General features: G+C 39.5%; 1 protein-coding gene across 15 annotated transcripts in view; it reads left to right on the plus strand.

Moving 5' to 3' along the window:
- MAP4K3 (mitogen-activated protein kinase kinase kinase kinase 3) overlaps window positions 1-21955 on the plus strand; it is an 80277-nt gene that overhangs the window by 31795 nt on the left and 26527 nt on the right. For 8 of the 15 annotated variants that reach the window (XM_054193887.1, XM_054193884.1, XM_054193878.1 and 5 more), the window contains exons 13-21: window positions 4802-4877; window positions 5867-5925; window positions 8878-8940; window positions 13968-14026; window positions 15209-15247; window positions 15552-15605; window positions 19290-19332; window positions 20216-20378; window positions 21343-21452. In XM_054193887.1, coding sequence (XP_054049862.1) covers window positions 4802-4877; window positions 5867-5925; window positions 8878-8940; window positions 13968-14026; window positions 15209-15247; window positions 15552-15605; window positions 19290-19332; window positions 20216-20378; window positions 21343-21452 — 666 coding nt within the window. The remainder of the gene's footprint in view (window positions 1-4801; window positions 4878-5866; window positions 5926-8877; window positions 8941-13967; window positions 14027-15208; window positions 15248-15551; window positions 15606-19289; window positions 19333-20215; window positions 20379-21342; window positions 21453-21955) is intronic. The other 7 variants (XM_054193876.1, XM_054193875.1, XM_054193877.1 and 4 more) reach the window with 7 other exon arrangements.

The following is a 21955-nucleotide window of genomic DNA, read 5'->3' on the forward strand; positions in this document are numbered from 1 at the left end:
AATATTTAGGAAAGGTAAACACACAAGAAAACCCTTAATGTGGTTGACTTCCATGTCAGTGTTAAGAGAAAGGTGTCTGATTCCTGATGGAGACAGCACTGAGGAACTTGGATCTTCTCCTCAGCATGAGCTCTAAGGATCAGGTGTCCTTTAGTTCTCTGTCTGTTCAGTGATGATAGAGAGCTCCGAGACTCATTACAAGCGGTATCTCTGTAGAAACCAGAAAACGGAAGCTTTCATGAGCTGTCATAAGAAGGAAGGTTGCTGTTTTCAGTGGGCTTCCTGTGAGTGAGCTGCTCAGATCAGAGTAGCTTGCCCTGCAAGTCTTCCCACCTTTCCTGGAAATTGTACTGAAACCTTGATGTTCCATTCCCCTGTGTCACTTGTATATCTTCTTAGTAAGAATCTTGGCCTTCATTTTGGGCCACTCAGGTGGATAATCTCACATATCTTCCTGTATGGAGTCACTTCAGTACACGTTTTATTGACAGTTAATTATAGCTTTCAAAATAGTGTTCACTCTTTTTATGTCCCTTCTGATTTAGCATTAAGAAGGCTCTTCTGCTGTCTATTTTATTACTTATTGGTTATCCTGAAATGAAGTGTGGTATGGGGGTTGGGGGTGGGGGGGAAGCTATGCCTTGTCTGGGGAGAAAATGAAGAGGGGGAAAAAAAAAACCTCACAGCCTCACAGCAGTAATCAGAAAATGCCCATTTTCATCATTTGTAAAGGAGCTAGAGTGGCTGACAGTATGGAGGACAAGCAGACTGCTTGCGTGTCTTTTGATAAGCATCTTGTCAGATATTAGTTCATTTGTTGTTTTTCTTACGTTGCTGAGGGTTTCCTGCTGCAATGGTCAGCTTCTGTGCAAGGCATAATGCTACTTCTCTGTCCTTGTTCATCACATGGCCTTGAGCTCTCCAGTGAGCTTCAGACACCATTTACCTGTGGTGCTGGATCATTTTCATTGGATAGACAACTTCGATGTCTCTGTTCGTTTCTCCCCTAGCCATGTTGCGAGATAATTTTCCTTGTTTAAGCCACCTGCAGAATGAGATTGGTAGTGACACTTGGGAAAACATTTTATTTTGTAATAATCAAGTCTAGAACCCATCTCTGTGAATAAAGCAGGTGATAATGAATTATCTGATGCATCTGGAGCAAGGTCTGTATTTCAGATGAAGAATCCTACCACAGGCAAAGCAATTGTTGGCATTGTGGCCTTTCCTATAAAAAACCAAAGGGAATAAGAAGTATACATGCTCCTTTTGTACACGATTAAACTTTCTCCAGTACCTGCCATCTCACAGAGGAAGCTGGAGATGTTAATCCAAACTTGGGTATTGACCACTCCTATACTTGTGGCAGTCACCTGAATGCATCCATTGAAAATTGAAAGCAACATAACATGGTAAAACAACATTGATGAGAATCTTGAGCTTCAGACCTGCTTTCCAGTTTGTTTTGATTTTTGGTTGTTGGAGTGGGGGGGAAGCAGGTATTTTGGGATTTTTGATGTGATAGTTTTTTGATGTTTTTTTCTGTTTTGTGTGGGTTTTTTTGATTTCCATTTGGGACTCTGCTTTCACTTAAGAATAAACCTTTGGAGATGCTGGCAGCTGCCTGTTTGCCACACTTCTGTGACAGTTGCTCTCGTGATGGATGTGATATTAGTTGAAAAGGTTGTAAAGAGGAAAGTGCTCATGTTTTATCCTTAGCGCATGTTTTACCCTTAGTTTTGGGGGTAAGATTGCTCTCGAGATCTGTACTGTGACTCAAATTGTGCCTAAGTGGCATTTGTGTCAGGAAGATAACCTACATTCCTTTGTCCTCTTGGACAGCTCAGTTGTCAGCTGTTTGTATTGGGTTTTTGTCAGCAGGGTTTCTTGCAAGGTGACTTGAGGACTTTGTCCTCATGACTGAGAAATGAAGATTTGACTCCTTCCAGTAATTCTGTGGTCATGGAGGAGGAGGTATGAGGGCAGGCTCTGCCTGTTGTGCAGTACAAACATCTGTGGCAGGATGCAAGGAACTCACATAATATCACTGCAAAGGCAAAAATACCTCCCACCACCTCTACAATCGGCCTCCTGGTGCTGGCCTTGCAGATGCACGCACATCATGTGCAAGTGGGCAGTGCCTCTTAACAGAATGTAAATAAGCAACCTTTTAGCACTCAGTGTGTTTGAAATCCTCGAGTAAAAAAACAGGTCAAACCTTGAAACACATCCTGAATTATAGCAAACCGTTTTTAAGGCTCGTAAGAATGCACAACAGACAAACCAGAACTGAGGTAGGGGAGGATTGGCGTAAGTTACAAGAAACGAAAAACTGCCAATGAGATACATATTCAGATAATATCTCAGGGATAAACAGAGTTGCTGAGCCATTCGTGACTCTTTGTAATAGTAGAGCAGTTGAAGCTTTCTAACTCTGTCATCACTTCGTAGTCAAAAGTTGCCAAGTGAAGATTATAATTAGTATATATAAAAGCAAAGCTAGTATACCAGCACATCAAATTTCTAACACTACTGTGTCAGATTGCCTTAATTAAAAGTTGTTTTGCTGCCACATCTTCAACAAAGAAACATAGTGAGTACACACTTTTCAGAGATTACTTAGGCTAACAGCATGGAGAATGAACATTTTTTTTTCTAAAGAGTAAGATTTCATTGCAGAGGAAGTACTGAGAGCACACTTAGGATTTATGGTGCTTATTTTGGGGCCTGATTGTATTCAGCAATCAGCTGGCCTTGTAATCTTGTTAAGAAACGCTAAATTATAGTTTCGAAGAGAACCTTCAGTAGCGTATTTAGAAAGAAGAGAGAAAAATCCAACAGGGGCAAAGAAAAGAAAGTCTAGTTTTAAAAGTTCATGACAGAAAGTAGAGAAGAAAGTCTTTTTGTGGGTCCTGAGGGAACTGGCAGATAAAGTTGCTAAGCCGCTATCCATCATATTTGAGAAGTCGTGGCAGTCTGGTGAAGTTCATGCTGACTAGAAGGTGAAACATAACCCCCATTTTAAAAAGGGAAAAAAGGAAGACGTGGGGAACTACAGGCCAGTCAGTCTCACCTCTGTGCCCAGCAAGATCATGGAGCACATCCTCCTGGAAACTCTGCTAAGGCACATGGAAAATAAGGAGATGATTGGTGACAGCCAACGTGGCTTTACTAAGGGCAAATCGTGCCTGAAAAATTTGGCTCAAAGTCCAAATGGTGACTAGTGATGAGTGGCGTTTCTCAGAAGTTGGTACTTCTTTGTTGGTGACATGGACAGTGGGATTGAGTGCACCCTCAGTAAGCTTGCTGATGATACCAAGCTGTGTGGTCCAGTCAACGTGCTGGAGGGAGGGGGTGCCATCCAGAGGAACCTGGGCTGGCTTGAGATGTGGGCCTGTGCAAACCTCATGAGGTTCAACAAGGCCAAGTGCAAGGTCGTGGACCTGGGTTGTGGCAATCCCAACCACAAAAACAGGCTGGGCAGAGAATGGCTTGAGAGCAGCCCTGAGGAGAAGGACTTGGGGATGTTGGTTGATTAGAAATTGGACATGAGCTGGCAATGTGTGCTCACAGCCCAGAAAGCCAACTGCATCCTGGGTTGCATCAAAAGCATTGTGTCCAGCAGGTTGAGGGACGTGATTCTGGCCCTCTTCTCTGCTCTGGTGAGACCCCACCTGGAGTACTGCGTCCACCTCTGGAGTTGTCAGCACAGGAAAGACATGGACCTGTTGGAGCGGGTCCAGAGGAAGGCCATGAAGATAATCAGAGGGCTGGAGCACCTCTCCTGTGAAAGACAGGCTGAGAGAGTTAGGGTTACTCAGCCTGGAAAGGAGAAAACTCCAGGGAAACCTTATTGCGGCCTTCCAGTACGTAAAGGGAGCCTACGGGAAAGGTGGAGGAGGGACTCTTTATTGGGGAGGGTAGCGATAGGATGAGGGGTAATGGGTTTAAACTGAAAGAGGGGAGACTTAGATTAGATATCAGGAAAAAATTCTTTATTCTTGGATGGTGAGACACTGGCACAGGTTGCCTAGAGAAGTTTTGGATGTCCCATGCCTCAAAGCATTCAGGGCCAGGCTGGATGGGGCTTTAAGTAGTCTGGTCTAGTGGGAGGTGTCCCTGCCCATGGCAGGGGGTTGGAACTAGATGGTCTTCAAGGTCCCTTCCAACCCAAACCATTCTATGATGATTCTATGAAACGGAGATACAGGTTAAAAATAGAAGTGGAACATAAATACAAAGGTGAATTTGTAGAAATGATGGCATTGCTCTTGTCACACAGCACAGAGGGCCCGAATGCTCCCTTCTATTCAGCTCTAAAAACCTCAGGCTAACTTCTCATCTACTTAGAGAAACTAACCTTTGACTTTTTAGGAATCAGTTTAGCTTAGACGCTTAGCATAAATGATTGAGGTATGTAAACAAAGGAAATGCTGTCAGTAAGTCAGATTTGGTCTTACTGCTTATTTTTGAAACTGCCAATACCCTTAAACTGAAAGGCTCAAAAAGGAAATGTTATCTGAGCAAAGACAATGCTGGCCAGCATTGTCTTTATTTGCTCAAATCCAGTGTTTTAAAAACCCTTATTTTGGAGCTGAAGATACTCTAAAGATAAAGTGTCTCCAATAATTTTAACTTTAATGTACAAAAACATACATGCAATCTTTATTTTTAGCTTCTGCTTGATTTCTTTCCTTCTTCTTTTATACTGTGCTAATAAACCTACTAAAGACTAGGTAGACATTACTGCATTTCAATTGAGTATATTTTGGTAATGAAGTATTTTGTTTTTTTCTTCTAGCCTCTTGTAGTGCCTCATAGAATTCATTCAACAAGTAGAAATGTGAGAGAAGAAAAGACACGCTCTGAAATAAACTGTAAGCATGTGTAATATATATATTAAAATAATCATTGATATTTGCTTATTTCAACTGGTATTCTGGGTATCTGACATATATAGACATATTTTTAGTGATATATAAGAAAAAAAGTATGCTGTTTCACTTACGGATATAGGTTCTAGGTGATTATGCAAAAGAAATGCTAGTGTAAAATATTTGAATACACCCTTTGTCAGCATTTCAGCAAATCCCACTATTACTTCATCTTAATTGAACAAGACACAACCTGAGGTCTCAGAGCTCATATGCCACTCATGCAACTATATTCTGAGTGATGCCAGATTCTGCTGAGTAACATAACAGCAGAGGAAGATTTTTCTTCCTTAATTTAGTATCTTGTTGTAGTTTCTGCTTTTGAATTGAAACAGTCATGGAGAAATCAGGAAGGGAGGAGGTCGATCACTGTCCATTAAAAGCAGACTCTATCCCCCAAATTGTAGTCGTCCTTTTGCTTGAATTAAATCAGAACAATACTTGGAGCTTTAGTTGTCTTTTCTTAAGCTAAAACTGAGGGGAGGAGTGTTAAAGAGTATTTGCTAAAGAGCTGTCCTAGAAGATGCGATTAGCTCTCTCCAAACTTCATTCAAGGCTCTTTAGTGCTAGCGAATCTCCCAGAAGAACAGATCCATGAGTGAATTCACACAATGGATGTGTTTTCTATAAATTACAGCTGTATTGCTCCTCTAAAGAGGGCACTTCACTACCCTATTTGCTGAATGGTTTTCCTGATCCGTCTAATGAGTAGGTGGGGCAAATGGTGATTGTGATCCTTTTGTGATAGAAGACTACTTCTGTGCCTTTTAGTTTCTAGCAGGCACAAGTTCGATATGTGCATGTATCAGAAGTTTCCATCAGTGGGGATATGATATGCTCGTTAAACTGGATTTTTCTTTTTAGCCTTTGCAGGTAAATTTTGTTTAATTACAATCCAACTTAAATCCTTGTTTTCCTTTTCCCCTAAATAGTTGGTCAAGTAAAATTTGATCCACCCTTGAGGAAAGAGACGGAGCCACATCATGAATTTGTGAGTAACAAGCAGCATGAGCTATGGTCCGCACATTATTCCCCGTAAATATCTGTGGAGGATGAGGAGTCCAAGTTGTGTAGCATACTTCCTTAGCCCCACTAAATTTGGTAGCAGTTTTTCTGGCAAGTTGTAACATTGGTCCTAAAGCAAGACCCCTTACTCGCAGGCTCTGCCAGGTGTGATGTATGTGCTAAGCAACAATCCTTTGTTTTGTGGGTTTCCTCTATCCTTTATACCTCATTGCCAAGTATATAATTCCCCTTATTTATAGACTTATTTTTTTTAATTGTAGAATTGCTGTGCATACACAAATGTTTCTTTCCCTTGTGCTTGTGTTGACAATGATTGATAATGCAAATAATAAAATTGAGAGCCTGGGAAAGAGGTATGATGCATTTTAAAAAATTGGATTTTTGTGGGGTTGTTATTTTCCCATGCAAACAACCTTTCTGTGGCTGCCTCACACCTGAGCCGCACGGAGTCTGGCAGCTGAGGTATTCTGTAAAGGTGTATTGCCAATGCGTTCTCCTTATGGACCCATCAATCAGTACAAGAGGCATGAGAAATCAAGCAGTGAGGGAAGAGGCATTTGTGCAGTCTCACACACAGAACTGCAGTAGCTTCCTCTCTTCTATGGAGACTGTTGCTTTCCCCATTTGTGCACTTGGGCAGTTTTCTGCATATTCCTGGATAAAAAAAGACACTCCTTTGCTTCCTCACTGCAGATTTCTGTGTTCTCTTTGTTTTTCTAAGGCAGGTGTTAAGGTGAAAAAGTTAATACATAGGTGGGAGGGACGTTGGCTTTGCTCTGAGTTGGTTTTGGGAAGGGTGTGTACCTAGGAATGTACTTCCTCTTCTATAGTCTACAAACCACATGTGAGTGGGACTTCTGACACAGGTTTCCTTGTATTGCTCTGTAGTTGTACTAAAATCTTCCCGGTGCTTTGTCCTTCAGTAGTGGCTCAGCTGGCTCTGGGCGTATGGGGTTGTATATAATCTTGCTCTTCCTCGGCAACTGGCTGGACAGGTAGTCTGCAGTTTCTGATGCCTGTTTGAGACAGGGGAGAATAGTTTACCAAATCACACGTAGGACTTAGGCAATTATTTCAGGTATGTTATTTAGACCTTGGCATAACTGCATAACAACATCGTTTAGAATCCCTGGTTATACAAGTGTTTATTAAATATGGTAATGAAGTCGATGTTTCTACCATAAACTCATCAGTTAACTCAAAATTATTTTTGAACTGATTCCAAGTTATCCTGGCTTTGCTTCCCTGTTGCATTGTCTGGATTAAAAGAAAATAAAATTGGTAGCAACGTATAGTTCAAATTATAATGCTTTTGCTCCTTAAGAATTTTATTTATTTATACACACCCAGAATCATAATTGCGAAAAGATGTTAATGTAGAAGCTGAAGTTTTAAAAATACTTTTTCCATTTCTTTCTTGTTTTATCAGTCACTGACTATACAAACCAGTTAGTGGACAACTTCATGGGGTGTTTTCATTGCACCTTAGGAACCAGAGTTGCTAAACTGGGGAGAGATATTTTCTGCAGGCATTAAAAGACAACTTTTGAGAGCACTTCTTTGGCAGATGTCTTTGGAAGGGAGGAATTGAGCTTTTTCTGACCTTGTGTGTTAGCAATCTGGACCTTTGCACTTAGCAAGAAGGGAGTCCATGATCCAGATTATTTTTTCCTGATAAGGAAATCTCTTAGTATTGTCTATTCCTGTCAGAGTTTGCATATTTGAAACCTATCCAAAGAACTCGCCTCACTCCCTGTCTATAAGGAACATCCGTAACTGCTTGTTTGGATTTTTATTGAAGAGGGAAATTAGCTGCTCCACTGCACTTATCAGGATGAAGCATGCAGAACTGACCTGACCTTTCCAGATAAAATTCCTTTATTTTAGGAAAGCTTACGTAAGTCTTATCTTTAGAAGATTAATATGTTATTTCTGATGACCTGGCAAGAGTTTTTCTGTAGTACTGGTATAATTATTTGAGTTTATTTTCAGTGTAAGCATGAATGGGGAAAAAATGCTTATTTGTGAAACAATAATAGGTTTGTCTGTCATAGGATTACTGTGACATACATAAAAATGCCTCTGCAAGCAAGATAGTTCCTGTAAGCAAAAGTAACTGCTTACATCTAATCTATGGTAGATGTTTTTGTACTATATTGCCACTGGAGACTGAGAGTTAAAGAGTTGGCTTGATTCTTACAACTTCTGTTAGCCAAGAGGGAAGCAGAACTATGATTTTGAAAGTGATGATGTTGGGTGTAGGGACCAACGAAAAAAAATTATTTTGTCAGATATAGAATGAAGGACAATTTAAATTGGCACGTCAAATGCAAATAAGAGCTCTATTCGTATATACTCTAACAAAGAGCCTTAGCACAGAGCAGGCTGAGGGAGAAGTTTGTAAGAATCTACACGCTCTGGGAGAGAAGGTCTTGTATAAATGGAAGCGGGAGCAAGACATGCCAGCAATAACAGTGTGGATCCCTTTTCGTTAAGGCTGTTCTTCTAACCCTTTTGCTTCTGTCTCACTAAAGCATGCTTAAACTTCATGCTTATTTACTTATGGGTATGAGTGCACAAGCGAAAGGACTGGACCACTGCAGCATGATGAGTTATTGCCTGTGGTGCACTGAGATGTTGAACTGGCACATACTTGCCTCTTACGGAGGCAGTTTGTTGCTCATTACCACAGCTCAGGTGATGAACAATAATTCATTATTTTGTTGTGATTTGATAGTGTTTGGTAATGTGACCATACCCTTAGCTGTGTTTTACCCCCATTCCCAGAACTGTCTTAACATGGTTTGAGTTTCAACTAATGACTTTTTTTCTAGCAAGAAAATTTCCCTTTATATATACTTGGCTTTCAGTCGCAATGTAAATAACTTGAGTTTTTTGATCTCTATCTAATGAACAGCCTGACAGTAGCGATTTTTTGGACAATTCAGAAGAAATATACTACACTGCAAGATCTAACCTGGTATTTTTTGTCTTATGACTTTCTTTGTCAGTGTTAGTTTTGTGTTTGTTTTCCTTTTCAAAGCTCGTGTTTTGTTCTGTTGTTGTACTGGTGTTTTCATTTGTTTAAAAGTCATTCAATGTAAGGATTAGTCTATATGTGTATTTCTGTAATGTAGGAAGGAATTCTTAGTATGTGCAGTGTTGAAAGTATTTAACCCATATTTGTGTTTAGCTGAATTACTTTTATAGAAGGGGCTCAGTATTATGCAGTCATTTTAATTTCTTTATTTAGCTGCCTTATAATGCATAACTTGTTAATTTTTTGGAGGGGGATTAAAAATAGAAGACACATTCTATTCATATTTTTGACTGGTAGTTCCTTCGAATAGTCTCATGAAAGACTATAAAATTATATAAATGTAAATCTCTGAATTCTCTGGACAGTAATTATGTTATAGAATGAATATACACTTAATACAAATAACAGAAAGCGCAATCATGTTTCCAATGGCATTTGGCATTGTTTGTAGTCTGATACATTTTCCAAATTTTCTCTTACATTGCAGTGTAGAAATTACTCTAGACAGTGAGTTTTCTTATTTCTCTGCTCTTTAGGCACTATGTAGTTAGAAAAGTAATGCATTTAAATCTTGGACATCTTCATACACCGTTGAAAAAAAATGAAGAAACACTCTGTACTAAATGAAAAGCATTATTCCGCTGACTTGCTGTGATTTGTGAGATGTTTAATACAAGTGCATTGAGATGAAAATGGAAAACTGGGGTGTTTGGGAATGTCTTGTTTTGGTTTTTATGTGGTGTTTTTTGTTTGGGATGTTTTTGTTTGTTTTGGCATCAGTTGGCTTGCTGTGACTAGAGTCTGCCAATACCATAGTTACTAAGAGCTTAGACTGTCTTCCCCCTTCTTGGAAGGAACTTCCTGTACTGCATGATTATAAATGTGTTTCACAAATTGTTTTGAGATCAGTAGCTTAGATTTCTCTGTACGCGGTGGGAACACCTCCATCCTGTGCAATTGCTCAGGTTTTGGGAGCATGGTTTGGGTTTTTAAGTTTGGTTTGGTTTTGGTTTTGTCTTTTCAGTTTAGCACTTTTTAAAATCTGTCTTTTTTTCAGGTTACTTTCAGTGTTGTCACATGTCTTGTTAGCCTAGTGTCTGTGGACGTAAGATGAATGAGAACATCTTTCCTGACTGGACAGTCCTTTCCCATCCTTCTTTTGCCCCACGCTATTCAGTGCACTCTTCAAAAGTGGTTACTATGATAAAGTTTATAAAGTACTAGTGTTGTCACAATCGTGAGAGGGTTTTTAAAGTCAATCAATGGCACTTTGTGTGTTTCACTGCTTTCTTTACAACCTTCTGTGTTCATTGTGAATCAAAGAGGAGAATTCTGATTTGGTGGTCATGCTTTACCCATCTGTGAGATTTTTTCCAGTAACATCTAATCATTCTGGAAATCAGAAGAAATATTTAGTAGTTGGTTCATTCTTCTGTTGTGGACGAGGACATACTAATCAGACTTTCTGTCTCTCTCCTTCCCTGACTCCTCCCTCCTGCTCTGACAGCGTTGGCTTCAGATATGTTCAGTGAGAAGCGATAGGTGTATTTTTCAAACATCATCAAGGGGAAAAGAGTATACTTTCTCACAAGCATAATATATATCCTACTGCTGTTGGGCTCTCTCCCATGTTGTTCTCCTGGTTTTATAAATTACCTTATGAACAACAACTCTTTTGCAGAGCTATGTGTGTCTATAAGGTCCTACCAAAAAAAATTATTATAAATTGAGGCATATTTTGGGCAGCATGAGTCACAAAAAGTATACAGTTGAAGCTGAAAGCAAATTTGGGGAGTGAGTTGAGAGTGTTTTTACCTATCACTAGCCTTTTGCACAGCTGGATGGATCATATGGCAGCTTATGCAGTCACCATGTACATTACCTTTTAAAAATTTGACACCTACAATGTCTTTGTCCTGGGAAGCACAGAACTGGACACCACACACAGATGTGGCTTTCCAAGTGTCATACCAGCCTTCTGGTGTGTCAGCCACTCCTCCCAGTTTTGAGTCATCTGCAAATTTGATGAGGATACACTCTGCCCTCATCCAGGTCGTTGATAAATATGTTGAACAAGACTGGACCCAGTACTGACCCCTGGAGAACACTGCTGGTTACAGGCCTCCAACTAGACTCTGCGCCACTGATCACAGCCCTCTGAGCTCTGCCATGCAGCCAGTTCTCCATCCACCTCACTGCCCACTCATCTAACCCACGCTTCCTAAGCTTACCTGTGAGGACATTATGGGGAGGCAGTGTCAAAACAAAAAATCAAAACAAAACTTTTACCTAGAGAAGTTCCCTTGAAGCGTTCAAGGCCAGGCTGGATGGGGCTTTGAGCAACCTGATCTAGTGGGAGGTGTCCCTGCCCGTGGCAGGGGGTTGAAACTAGATGATCTTGAAGGTCCCTTCCAAATCAAACCATTCTATGATGCTGTCCTTTTAAAGCATTTAAACATCAGTAATTCTGGCAGATGCCATTTTTCATACAGAAATTCCAGTAAGGCTTAAAAAGTCTGGTGGCAGATGAAGGCTCCTTATGTTTTATGGGGGTTTGCCTATTTTCTCTTATTAATTGTCCTGTAATTGCTGTAAAATACATATAGCCATATATTACACAGTATGTACATTAAAATGGACAGCCATTTTGGCTCTACCCAGCATAAATAAGGTCTTGGTTTCCCACTTTTGATAAATGTGATTTTGCGATGAAACGCTTGTCACTTCAAGGTGAAAATCTCAGATTTCATTATACTGATCTGGGGTTATTTTTCTCAACAGCCTTTTAGTCTTTTTTTTCTGGCGTTCTTTCATGTAGACTCACACAACCTGTTTAACCTCCTTGTTTGTGAGTAAATTGTTACCTGAAATAAAGGCTCTTGAAACCAAAAGTAGTTTAGAGAAGTCTGGAGACATTTTATTTTTCCAGTCTTGTTATTTTCTGCTCTAGAGCCTGAATCCTCAAAATACCTTTGCTTACATGTGCAAGTTTTTGAGATCACATAGAAGCAATATAAGGACTCACAGTAAAAGTAGTTAAATCTGTGTTTCTTTGTGGTGGATTGGAGTTCATCAGCTGGTGCTGAGGACCAGCAGAAAGGAATTGCTTGGATAAGGTGACACGTAATGGGAGTGATGAAGAGGCTGAAATTGCAGAGGACCTAGTATGGCATTTCTTGAGGGACGGAGACTTGCTGAGCTTGTTTGGAGCAAGGAGCAGGAGAGTCGGGACTGGGGCATAAGAGAAGGATGAAACTCTGTAGAAGGAAGATAAGGATAGCAGAAGGGGTCAAAGATACCCACAATTCAGGCCTAACCCTTTCCACCTGCTACCTCGCAGAGCCCGGGACACGTTCCTGGAGAGGGGTGAGCCATTCTTTCCTACCAGCATGGCCACTTGTGAGCCATTCTTTCCTGTCACCTAACTTTCTAGCTCCACTGACAGAAGTCTAGGGTGAAAGTCGGGTGCCCCTCGTGAGTTGGATCCGTAGAAGCTGATCTGGTGGTTGGTGGTTTGGTGGTTTTGGAGTTTCTTAGTTTAATTCCAGAAAAAAAAGATGCGTAATCAGTACAAAGATTGGAAAATCAGTCCCTCCATGGTTCAGGAAATGCCAGCATCTGGCTTGCCTTCGCCTTTTTATTCATCCCTCTGATGTATGCATCCTTTTACCTCAAGTAATTATCAGTTACATACTTTTTTTTTCCACAATATTTCACTTGTCTTGGGAAAATATGGAAAGTCACTGAAGTAATCAAATGCTACTGACAGCTGTGGTAGCAACACCCAAGTGGAAATTACTACTTAGCTTTACAGAGCAGAATTGAGGGTGCAGTAAACCACCTGGAACTCCTCGCTGAGCAGAAACCAATAAACATAGCTTTGTATTAAAGTAATTGCCCTTCTGCCCTTCTGCGCTTCTTTCAGTCTGGAACTGAAAGCTGCGGTGGCTTCTGCTTCATCAGCTTGGAGCATGCCTTGCCCTTTTGAGAGATCAGCCCCGTGAGTTGCCATCTAATCCAAGCTTATTGCTCTTTTAGCTTGGGTATCTGGGTGTCTGTTGATATGGGCTGCAGCTGAAAGAGGCCTGTTCGACAGCAGATGTTGGGAGACCTTTAAAATGTTTCCTGGAGAAGAGCAACGTAGCTCAATTTATCACTAAGTTGGTTGATCAATAATTCATTTCTCCTGGTGAACGCACTCAGTATTTTGGGAGCAAATTTATGCTCAGATTTTTCCTGTTGTGATCCACCTGAAGAAAAAAGTACCCTGTAATTATAGCAGTATACTCCTGGCAGATGGAGATTTGATGGTCCTTCAGCGTGGTCCCTGTGTAACCATTAATGTGTTAAATTTGTATGCCGTGCGGTGTCTACTGAATGGTAGTGTTGGAGCCCTGTTGCCACTCTTTTTCTAAGGAGCCCATGCTCCACAATTGCTTGAGTGCTCAACTTGGCTGTTACTATTGTATTTTTCTTTTTGATACAAAAGGTGATCTTAAAGTATACATGGTAACATATATAGTTATCCTTAAAATATGTGTTGCTATAACCGGAGCTATAAAAACACACTTGCTGTCTTCTCTGCTTATTTCTTTAATGTCCCCATGTGCTAAAGGCATTTTGGGCTCCCCGCCAGAACTACTCCTCATCTGAAACGAGTACTATAATGTGCCAGTGAGGGATGGCTGGGCTCTCTATAGGGTCTGGTAGATCAGAGTCCTTTTTTATTTTATCTTATTGTTTTTGTTTTGTTTCCTTTTCTGCAGACAGCTTTATTTGAGGAAAGGGTCTGTGTGTCCAAGGAAGGGGCTAAGGTCAGAGAGGACATTTTTGGGTGTGATTGGCCTGAGAGTGGTGGTAGGTGCTAGAGGAATGAGCTTGTGGCAGAGGGGATAACAGCAGCATGACACAGGGTATGTGTTTGATGCTGATGTTTGTCTTAAAGATTCATTCTCTTATATTTGTAGGATCTACAGCTAGAATATGGTCATGGTCCTCAGTGCGGCTACTTCTTGGGTGCAAATAAGTAAGTAAGCAATGGCATTTTTTGTCTTTAATTCATTCAGGGCTATTTTAATATAAAATTCACAAATGTGTGTTAAACACGTTAACTTAAACATATGTAGTAAAATATATCAGGCTTGTTTATATCAGTTACAATTCCAAAATCACTATTTCTAAAATAATAGTAATTCCAGTGACACAGAATTACAGCACTTCTCGTTATTAGAGGCTGTGTTGGCCATATTGTCTCTGTGGTGCTGTAAGCTTCTTTTTAAGGGCCGTTATCTTGGTCTGCTTCTTAACAAAATGTTCTGCCGGAAAGGTCCCACAGAGCACAATTTTACCCCATCTAGGAAGTATCAGTGCTGCTCTTTGACATTGCTTTATGCCCTCCTTTGTGTTGTAGGGCGCTAGGAACATTCAGTTATAGATGCTTTAAAAAATAAAACTTGCCTGTCTCAGCAAAGTCCTATAACTTCGTGTTCATACATTTAATTACTTTGTTGTATTAATCATATGAAATAGTTTTCCATGTAGTTCTTCCTTTTCACCCAATTTCTTAATTTACAGGCTAGCATGCCTAGCTTTGCTTTGCTAAGTTAAATAACATTTTAAAAGTGCAGACTATCTAAGCATAGAACATAACATGATATTTTTATGCAGTCTTTTAGTTGGGGAAATACGAATACTGATATCTTCCAAAATCCTATTGTTTCTCATGCCTGTGTCTTGCCTGTTATTCTTTCCTGTCTGTTTTCAGACAAAGACACAAAAATTAAGATGTTCTGAATGTTACAGAAATTAACTAGGGACGAATGAATTTATTCCAATAGTAGTTTAATCCTCTTGTCAGTCTGATTTATATTTTTTAATGATTATGATTTTCTTGCATAGTGTGTATTTGTTTTAAATTTGATCAAGCTAAGGCAGTCATTGTTTTAGAGTATGAGGAACAAGGACCATTGCACTTAATAGCAATGCATTAATAAACACATATGGAAGTGTGTTGTGTGAAAAATAAAAAATAAAAAAATACAGCTATGTTCATTTGTATGCACATGTTCGATGTATATTCTGAAAGCCAGCTGAAATAACATGCTTTGGATTATTTACCGATAGAATCTTAGAAGCATTTGCCCTGGCTTTTGATAATTAAGTTTGTGCCACAATTAAACTGTGTTCTTATTCTTATTTAATGCTGAAGGAGTCTCTTAAAATCAGTTGAAGAAGAACTGCATCAGCGGTAATTCTATTCTTTTTTTTCCCCTCTTGTGTGTTTCAAAGTCATTTGTGCATTGATTTTTTTTTTTTTTTTATGTCTGTCACTACTAGTTCTTGTTTGTCCCTGTACTTGCTGAGAGGATATGGGAGAGGCTTAGTTGTCTGGATTGCAGCTGTGCTTTAAGGAATAATAACAGTCATAAGAAGCTAAAAGACAGTAAAATTCTGTAAAAGAGGTAGTAGCCCTTGGGCTCAGAATTTTTCACAGTAGCCAAGGTAATTTTAATACAACTCACTCAGCCATAGTACCTTGCTCGTTTTCTTAGGGGACATGTGGCACATTTAGAAGATGATGATGATGCAGACGATGATGCTAAACAGTAAGTCCTTTCTTCTTGTAAAAATTAATAAATATATAAAAGCTGATTCTCGAATAGATGAATTTTTTTTTAAAAGTTGAATCTCGTTCTATCCCTAATAGCTCAGGATTCTTCTATAGCATTTTTAAAGATTGTTCCTAGATTAATCACCAGAAGTTTTCTTAGTCTGATGATAAACTTGTGATGAATTTGAGGGGGGAAATCTTGTTCCTCGTTTGATACGGTTGTCCTTTTATCTTTTATTATTGATCAAAATCTTGGCATAGTTACATTGAGACAGTAATTTGTCTGACCTTGGTCCTGGTGTCTTCTTTAGAACTGATGACTCTATATTAAAATAAAGCTCATTAAAAATACATAAAATATATACATAACTGTCTTCTCTAGATGACTGAGTTTATTCTGTCCACATTCTTAGCTAGGAAGGTGCTTGTATGGGTGCCTGATTTTGGAATAGAGCTGGCTCCCTCACCACAGAGAGAGCAAGGTTATGTGACTGCAAAGGCAGTGTTAAGTTAATTATGCTCATTCATATTAAATTCCACTGCTGTAAGTATTCTTGGGCTCTTTTTGATTGACAGATGAGAGCTGAAACAATTTAAAAAGCACAGCCAGTATGTGGAAACTTACATTCCTAAATCAATACGATGTAAAACCAAAAAGAAAGATGCCATTGAGACAGAATTCCTGTTTGCTTTCTGTTAATGAGTAATTTTGAGAGCTGTTGCTTCATACCAGAAACCTGTAAAACATGTCTTATCTATTGCTGGCATCTATCTCTTACAGAGAACCAAATATCTCTCTTTTTTTTTAATCTAGAGTTATTTTACTGCTGTTCTTTTATAACAAAGATTTTATCACTGTACTGAGCATGAGGGACAGCCCCCTTCAAGAAGGGCAAAGCTACTGATAGTGTCTGTCAGCTAGGTGACAAGTACATTAAACTTGGGTTGTTTAATGATCAACTTCTCGAAACACAAGTATGTTTGCTGTTTGACGCAAGTGGTATTTATAAAAGAAAAATTATTTTTTTCAGTTTTTAGCAGGCTTTATTCCCTTGCTAATTCCTTAAGAAATTCTTCATATTTCATTATTAAGCAGTTTGTTTAAAGGCATGTTTGATTATGCAGTTCGTCAATAATATGAAGCTCCCATGTATTTTCTTTGAGAGGAAGAGGTTGATAATGCTCCTCATTGATTTGCTCCTCTGCATTTGGACCAAGCTGAGAACCCGCTTTGCTCATAGCAGGGTAGACCTTGGTAATGATAACTCAGGCTTCCTGCACTGCAGGATGTAACGGTCCCCTGTAGCTCCATACTTCCAGCTCCACTCTGATGGCCTGCAGTGAAGATGCTCTGAATATCTGCACTGCTGCAAGCCAGCTCAGCTTGGTTCCTCACTCCGTACTAATCTCTGGATGTTTGTGTACAGCTCTGCGTCTGTCTGTTCATTTTTGCTTAATGTTTCTTTTTCCCCCCACCCCTACTTCTTGCTCTGTTTGCAGCCAGTATCATCAACTTCAGTAATGTTCCAGGGTTTGGAACCTCTTGATCCCTGCTGTCTTGAAGTGCTTCCACTGATTTCTTTATCCAGTGCTTTGGGATCTTTGTGCCTTGCACAAGGTCCATCGGAACTTTCAGACAGCATTTGCTTTAGCTGCTCCTATTGCTGTCGTGTTTCTGTGGATTTTCTTTTTCAGGTTAAGCAAGAAAGAACCTGATAGCTTCCAGAGAGGTTCCAATTCATCTAACCCTAAGGACAGTCACCAATGGTCCTGGCAGTTTTTACTGCTTCCCATAGTTCATCCTAAGTACTCTTGCCCTACAGAGAGAGGGCCTGACAATTTCCTGTAAGCATAGGGGTAAGCCTTGAATGCCTTAACCTCGGATCAGACAGATTCTGCATCTGTGCCTTTCCCCTTGGTATCTGCTCAGGCCCAAAGCTCTGTTGCAGTATGTTTGTTCGTTAGCTCAGTCTTGGATACCTTTCTCTGGAGCCCACTGAAGATTCAAGGCTTTTGTTTGATTTCTATTCTGTGAGATGGAGCTGCAATTGAAAAGCACATGTGATATCGGTCACTTCTCCCTTTCAGATCCAGGGAAAAAAAACAATGAAGCAGTTGTACACCTTCCAATTCAAACTAATGCAACTGCATGACTCTGAAGCTGGGTGATTCATAGCAGCAGAAAATCCACATGCTTCAGGCACCAATATAAAATTACCTGTCTTCATTTAACAATTTTGATTGTTTTGAAATTTCTTTTTCTTTCATGTGCAGCAAAGCTGATGATGCTTGACCTTCTTGGTTGTGGAAGCTGGGAAAGCAGAAGTTATCGGGCCACTGCCCTGCATGATCAACAGTGACAAACTGCACATAAACCTTGCGGTTGAAACCAGGGCACGCAGTCCTTTGTACAAACATCTGTCACACTTATGCCAAATCTTTGTCTTTTTTTTTTGTTGGTGTTTTTTTTTTTTTTAATGTTTGGCTGACCAATAATACTGTGACGGCTGTCTGAGATGCAGGGAAGAATGTGAAAGAAACTACAAATGGAGCTTGGACATAAATGACTGAGGTCTTAAGCCTGGTCCCATGTTATGAAGAGAAGATAATTTCCACCACGATAGCCGCTGAAGTGCACGACGCAGGGTAACCCGTTCTCATAAGTCCCATTCCAGCTTCTCTGAAATCAAAGCAACTGATAAGATGCCAGGACAGAACCTCCTGAAAAGAATGAAGCAAAGCAGACAAGTTGTTGATCTGTAAACAAGCAAACAGATATCTTACTACTTGGACATTTTCCCAAAAATTTGAAACATAATTTAAAAATAAGGAAAACACTGAGCAAGAATGTCAAGCTTTCACAGCTGTATTCCTGACTTATTTAATGGAAATAATCTTCTGTTCTAAAAGATTAGGAAACAGGAGAGCATAAGAGTTTATAAAAACACAAAATATTTAGGTATTTAGGATTTTTTAAAAATGCAGCATATTCTTTAAAACACAGAACCAGCAGAGGAAGAATATTCCTGATGCTTCAGCTTTCTTGTTTCCTGCTGATATCTTGAACTGTTGAGCCAAGCTTTTGAATTATTCTTGCATTAAAGTTGTCTTTCACAAGATTTCTGTGGAAAAAGAAACTTACAGAAGAAAAAAAACAACCACAAAACAACCCAGATGGTAGGCTAGCTGTCCATTGCAGATGGATTTTGCTTTCCATGTGTAAGGCTGTTCTGAAGAAGTCAGTGGTAAATTTTTCAAGGAATATGTTTTTCTTGTAACTCCTATTTCCCCTACATACCTCCAGATGGCCCTTTAGAAAAGCTCACTCATAACCTAAATCTTGCTTCTCTCAACAGAGTAAGTATCAGGCTTGCTCTGCATATCCCTGCTTTTTTTCTGCTCAAGTATGTGTATCTTAAATCAGTTCCTGCCACTTTGCCCTCTCTAGGGATGGTCTGTGATACTTGAGGTTTTGGATACCATCCGTGGTATGCACAGCAATAGCACAATGTTTAAAAGTATTCATGAATGCAGTTATTTGGATATAATAGTGCTGTTGACAAGTTAATAGTGTTTATTGGTATGGCATTTATAAAATCCTGTATCCTCTTGAACAGTGCAATATGAGGTTCAAAGAGCTACACTGGATAACAATCTGTTTTGTTTCTTTTCTTTATAGTGCTACTATGAAACCTAAAGTGCCACCTCCTTTACCACCAAAGGTAAGCGAGGGGGATTTTGCTGCCCAGAGTAAAAGGGCACTTTAAATAAACAAATGCAGAAGCGTCTAAATGGCTATACTGATGTTTATGTCACTTGAGCTGTGACTTGAAGACTTGAATCAAATTTTAAGTCAAGGGTATATCCAGAGGGTTGACCTATATGTTCGTAGCCTTTAATTTTTAATAAAGAGCTGTCAAATAAAACATCTGCTTGCTAACTTCCCGTGTCTGAACGGGGATCTTCAGAGGCATGTCTGGATCAGTGGCTTACTACCACTTGAAGAGCAAGTGAATCTTTTCACACTGATATTGTCTTAATATGAGCAAAAATAAAAAGGAAAAAAAACTTCATATTTTTTTGTCTGGCTGTCAGTTCCAGCCAGGCAAAACCTGCAGGTTTGAGTACTTACCCTCCTGCACTATCTTTGCATTACTGAGAAGGATTTTACAAGCAGCATTAGCACAGCCAGTGTCTAGACGACGTTGGCCTTTGTGGTTACATCCCCTATTTGAGATTCTTTACACAAAGTTCTGTCCAAGTCATTGAATGTTCCCTGCTTTCTACTTAAATGTCTGGTTTGGCTATCTGTAGTCATAAACAGTGACATTTCCACATGCCAAATAATTGTTTAATGCATGACTTAAAGGATGAATTCAAAATCATAATATTTGTCCATACCAAGGTTTTCCTTATTCCTATGCATTTCCTTCTAGTTTGTTTTTTTGAAAGAGATTTACATGGCAGAACATGTCAATTATGCAATTTACTTGTGAAGGTTCTAGGATCCAAATATTGCGTGTGGTTTTTTTTCTCATTGAGAAGTAGCATGGATACTTTAAATCTTTTTTCACTATGGTTTTATTATTACTATGTTTTTTTCAGCCTAAATCCATCTTTATCCCCCAAGAAACTCAATCTTCTGAAAATGATAGTCAAGGGACAATCAAGAGATGCCCAACATCAGAGAGTCCAGCAAAATCTGCATCTCAGGTTCCACCCAGGCCGCCACCTCCTCGATTACCTCCACAGAAATCTAATGCTTTGGGTAATAAAAGTGACACCAAGAAACATACAAATATTTCTTAAATAATCTAATGTGATTTTATTTCTACATCCTCACCTATGCACACATTAAAACATACTGTAGTAATTTTTCTGTGGTGGGCAAGTAACAGAAAGTGCATGAAAGCCAAAATGCACGAAGAAAGCACATTTAAAGTCTTAAGAGGGTCAAATGTACCTTCGGTAAAGTCACTGACACAATTCCTGCTGATGCCATTAGTGACACAATGGCTTTTCTAAGCAACGGGCTTACAATGTAGTCTATCAGGATTGTCGCAGGGAATAAAAAAAGTTTTCCTGTATGTAGGTTTCAAATTCTGGCCCTGAATGTCAATTGTTGTTGTCATTTGACGTATGAAGAATAGAGTTTTGCTTTCAAAGTTCGCTTTTGTAGGTAATGAACTGGGCTGGGTAGTATAGCAGGCGATTCCTTTTATGCTTTTGTTGAAGTCTGGTGCTTTAAAAGTTGTCTTGGCCTGGCTTGTTTTAAGCAAGCTTAATGTCTGACTTTTAATTGAGATCGTGCTAGTTCTTCCTTGCCTACCTGCTTTGTTCCTGTGTTACAGATTTGACCGTAATGCTTAAGCATACAGTGCTAAGAAATGCCTTAAGGCTATTTATAAAGAATAATTGAAACATTAGCTATAGCCAAGTTTTTATTCAGATATGTTAAATACATTTTCCATTATAACTGTGACCACATCCCTTTCTATGCCCACATTAGATTTGTTATATTAATTACCAAAAGCCATGGGCTGAGATTGAATGTAGCTTTAGAGATGGTTATATGTGCACATGCAGGAACATGTGTGCTTCAGAAATAGATTAGGGTATTGGAACATGTTCTGACATAAGTGGAAATTTTGGTCCTTCAAAATTGTTTTTAGGCTAGACTGCTATTTGAGTTGGAGGTAGAAGAACACATTTTAAAATGTTAATCTTTCTAGGTAATGGAGTCACTTCTGTACAATTAAATGGTGAAAGAGAGGGGTCACCACATCAACAGAATGAAGCTAGAGACACTAATTTTTCAAGAAAGGAAAAGAAGGAAATACTGGTAAGTATTTAGGCTTCTAGGTGTTATTTTAAAGTCTCAACTGCATGCACAATGAAAAGGAGAGGGCACACATCTTTGGCATCTTGTTTACTTTGAATCAAAGCACAGTTTTGCTAGGTTGTCTGGTTGTGATATAGTCTTAAGCTGAAGTCTGAGTCAGTATTTAATTTTCATTAGAAATTAACACTGTCATGGATGTACAAGATTTACTTGTATTCACATACTTGAGAGACGTGTAATGAGAGTGAGATCCTATGACTGAGATATAATGCCTTGTACTGAGCAATGACTACTTAAGCAAATGAGGAAATTAAGGAATGTGCTGCCATCTGATGGCTTGCTGGAGGATTTGGCCGGCCCTGGGAAAGGAGCTGAATCGGGGCTCTTCCTGAATGAGTCGTCCTCCTATCCCAGATGTAGGCATACAGGCTTTGTGGTGTTCAGGGGGAAAAAAAGATGGAGAAATGTAGATTGAGGGTCCAGATATGCAAGCTGCTGGCCTC

The sequence above is a fragment of the Rissa tridactyla genome, chromosome 3, assembly GCF_028500815.1.
Source record: "Rissa tridactyla isolate bRisTri1 chromosome 3, bRisTri1.patW.cur.20221130, whole genome shotgun sequence".
Taxonomy (NCBI): domain Eukaryota; kingdom Metazoa; phylum Chordata; class Aves; order Charadriiformes; family Laridae; genus Rissa; species Rissa tridactyla.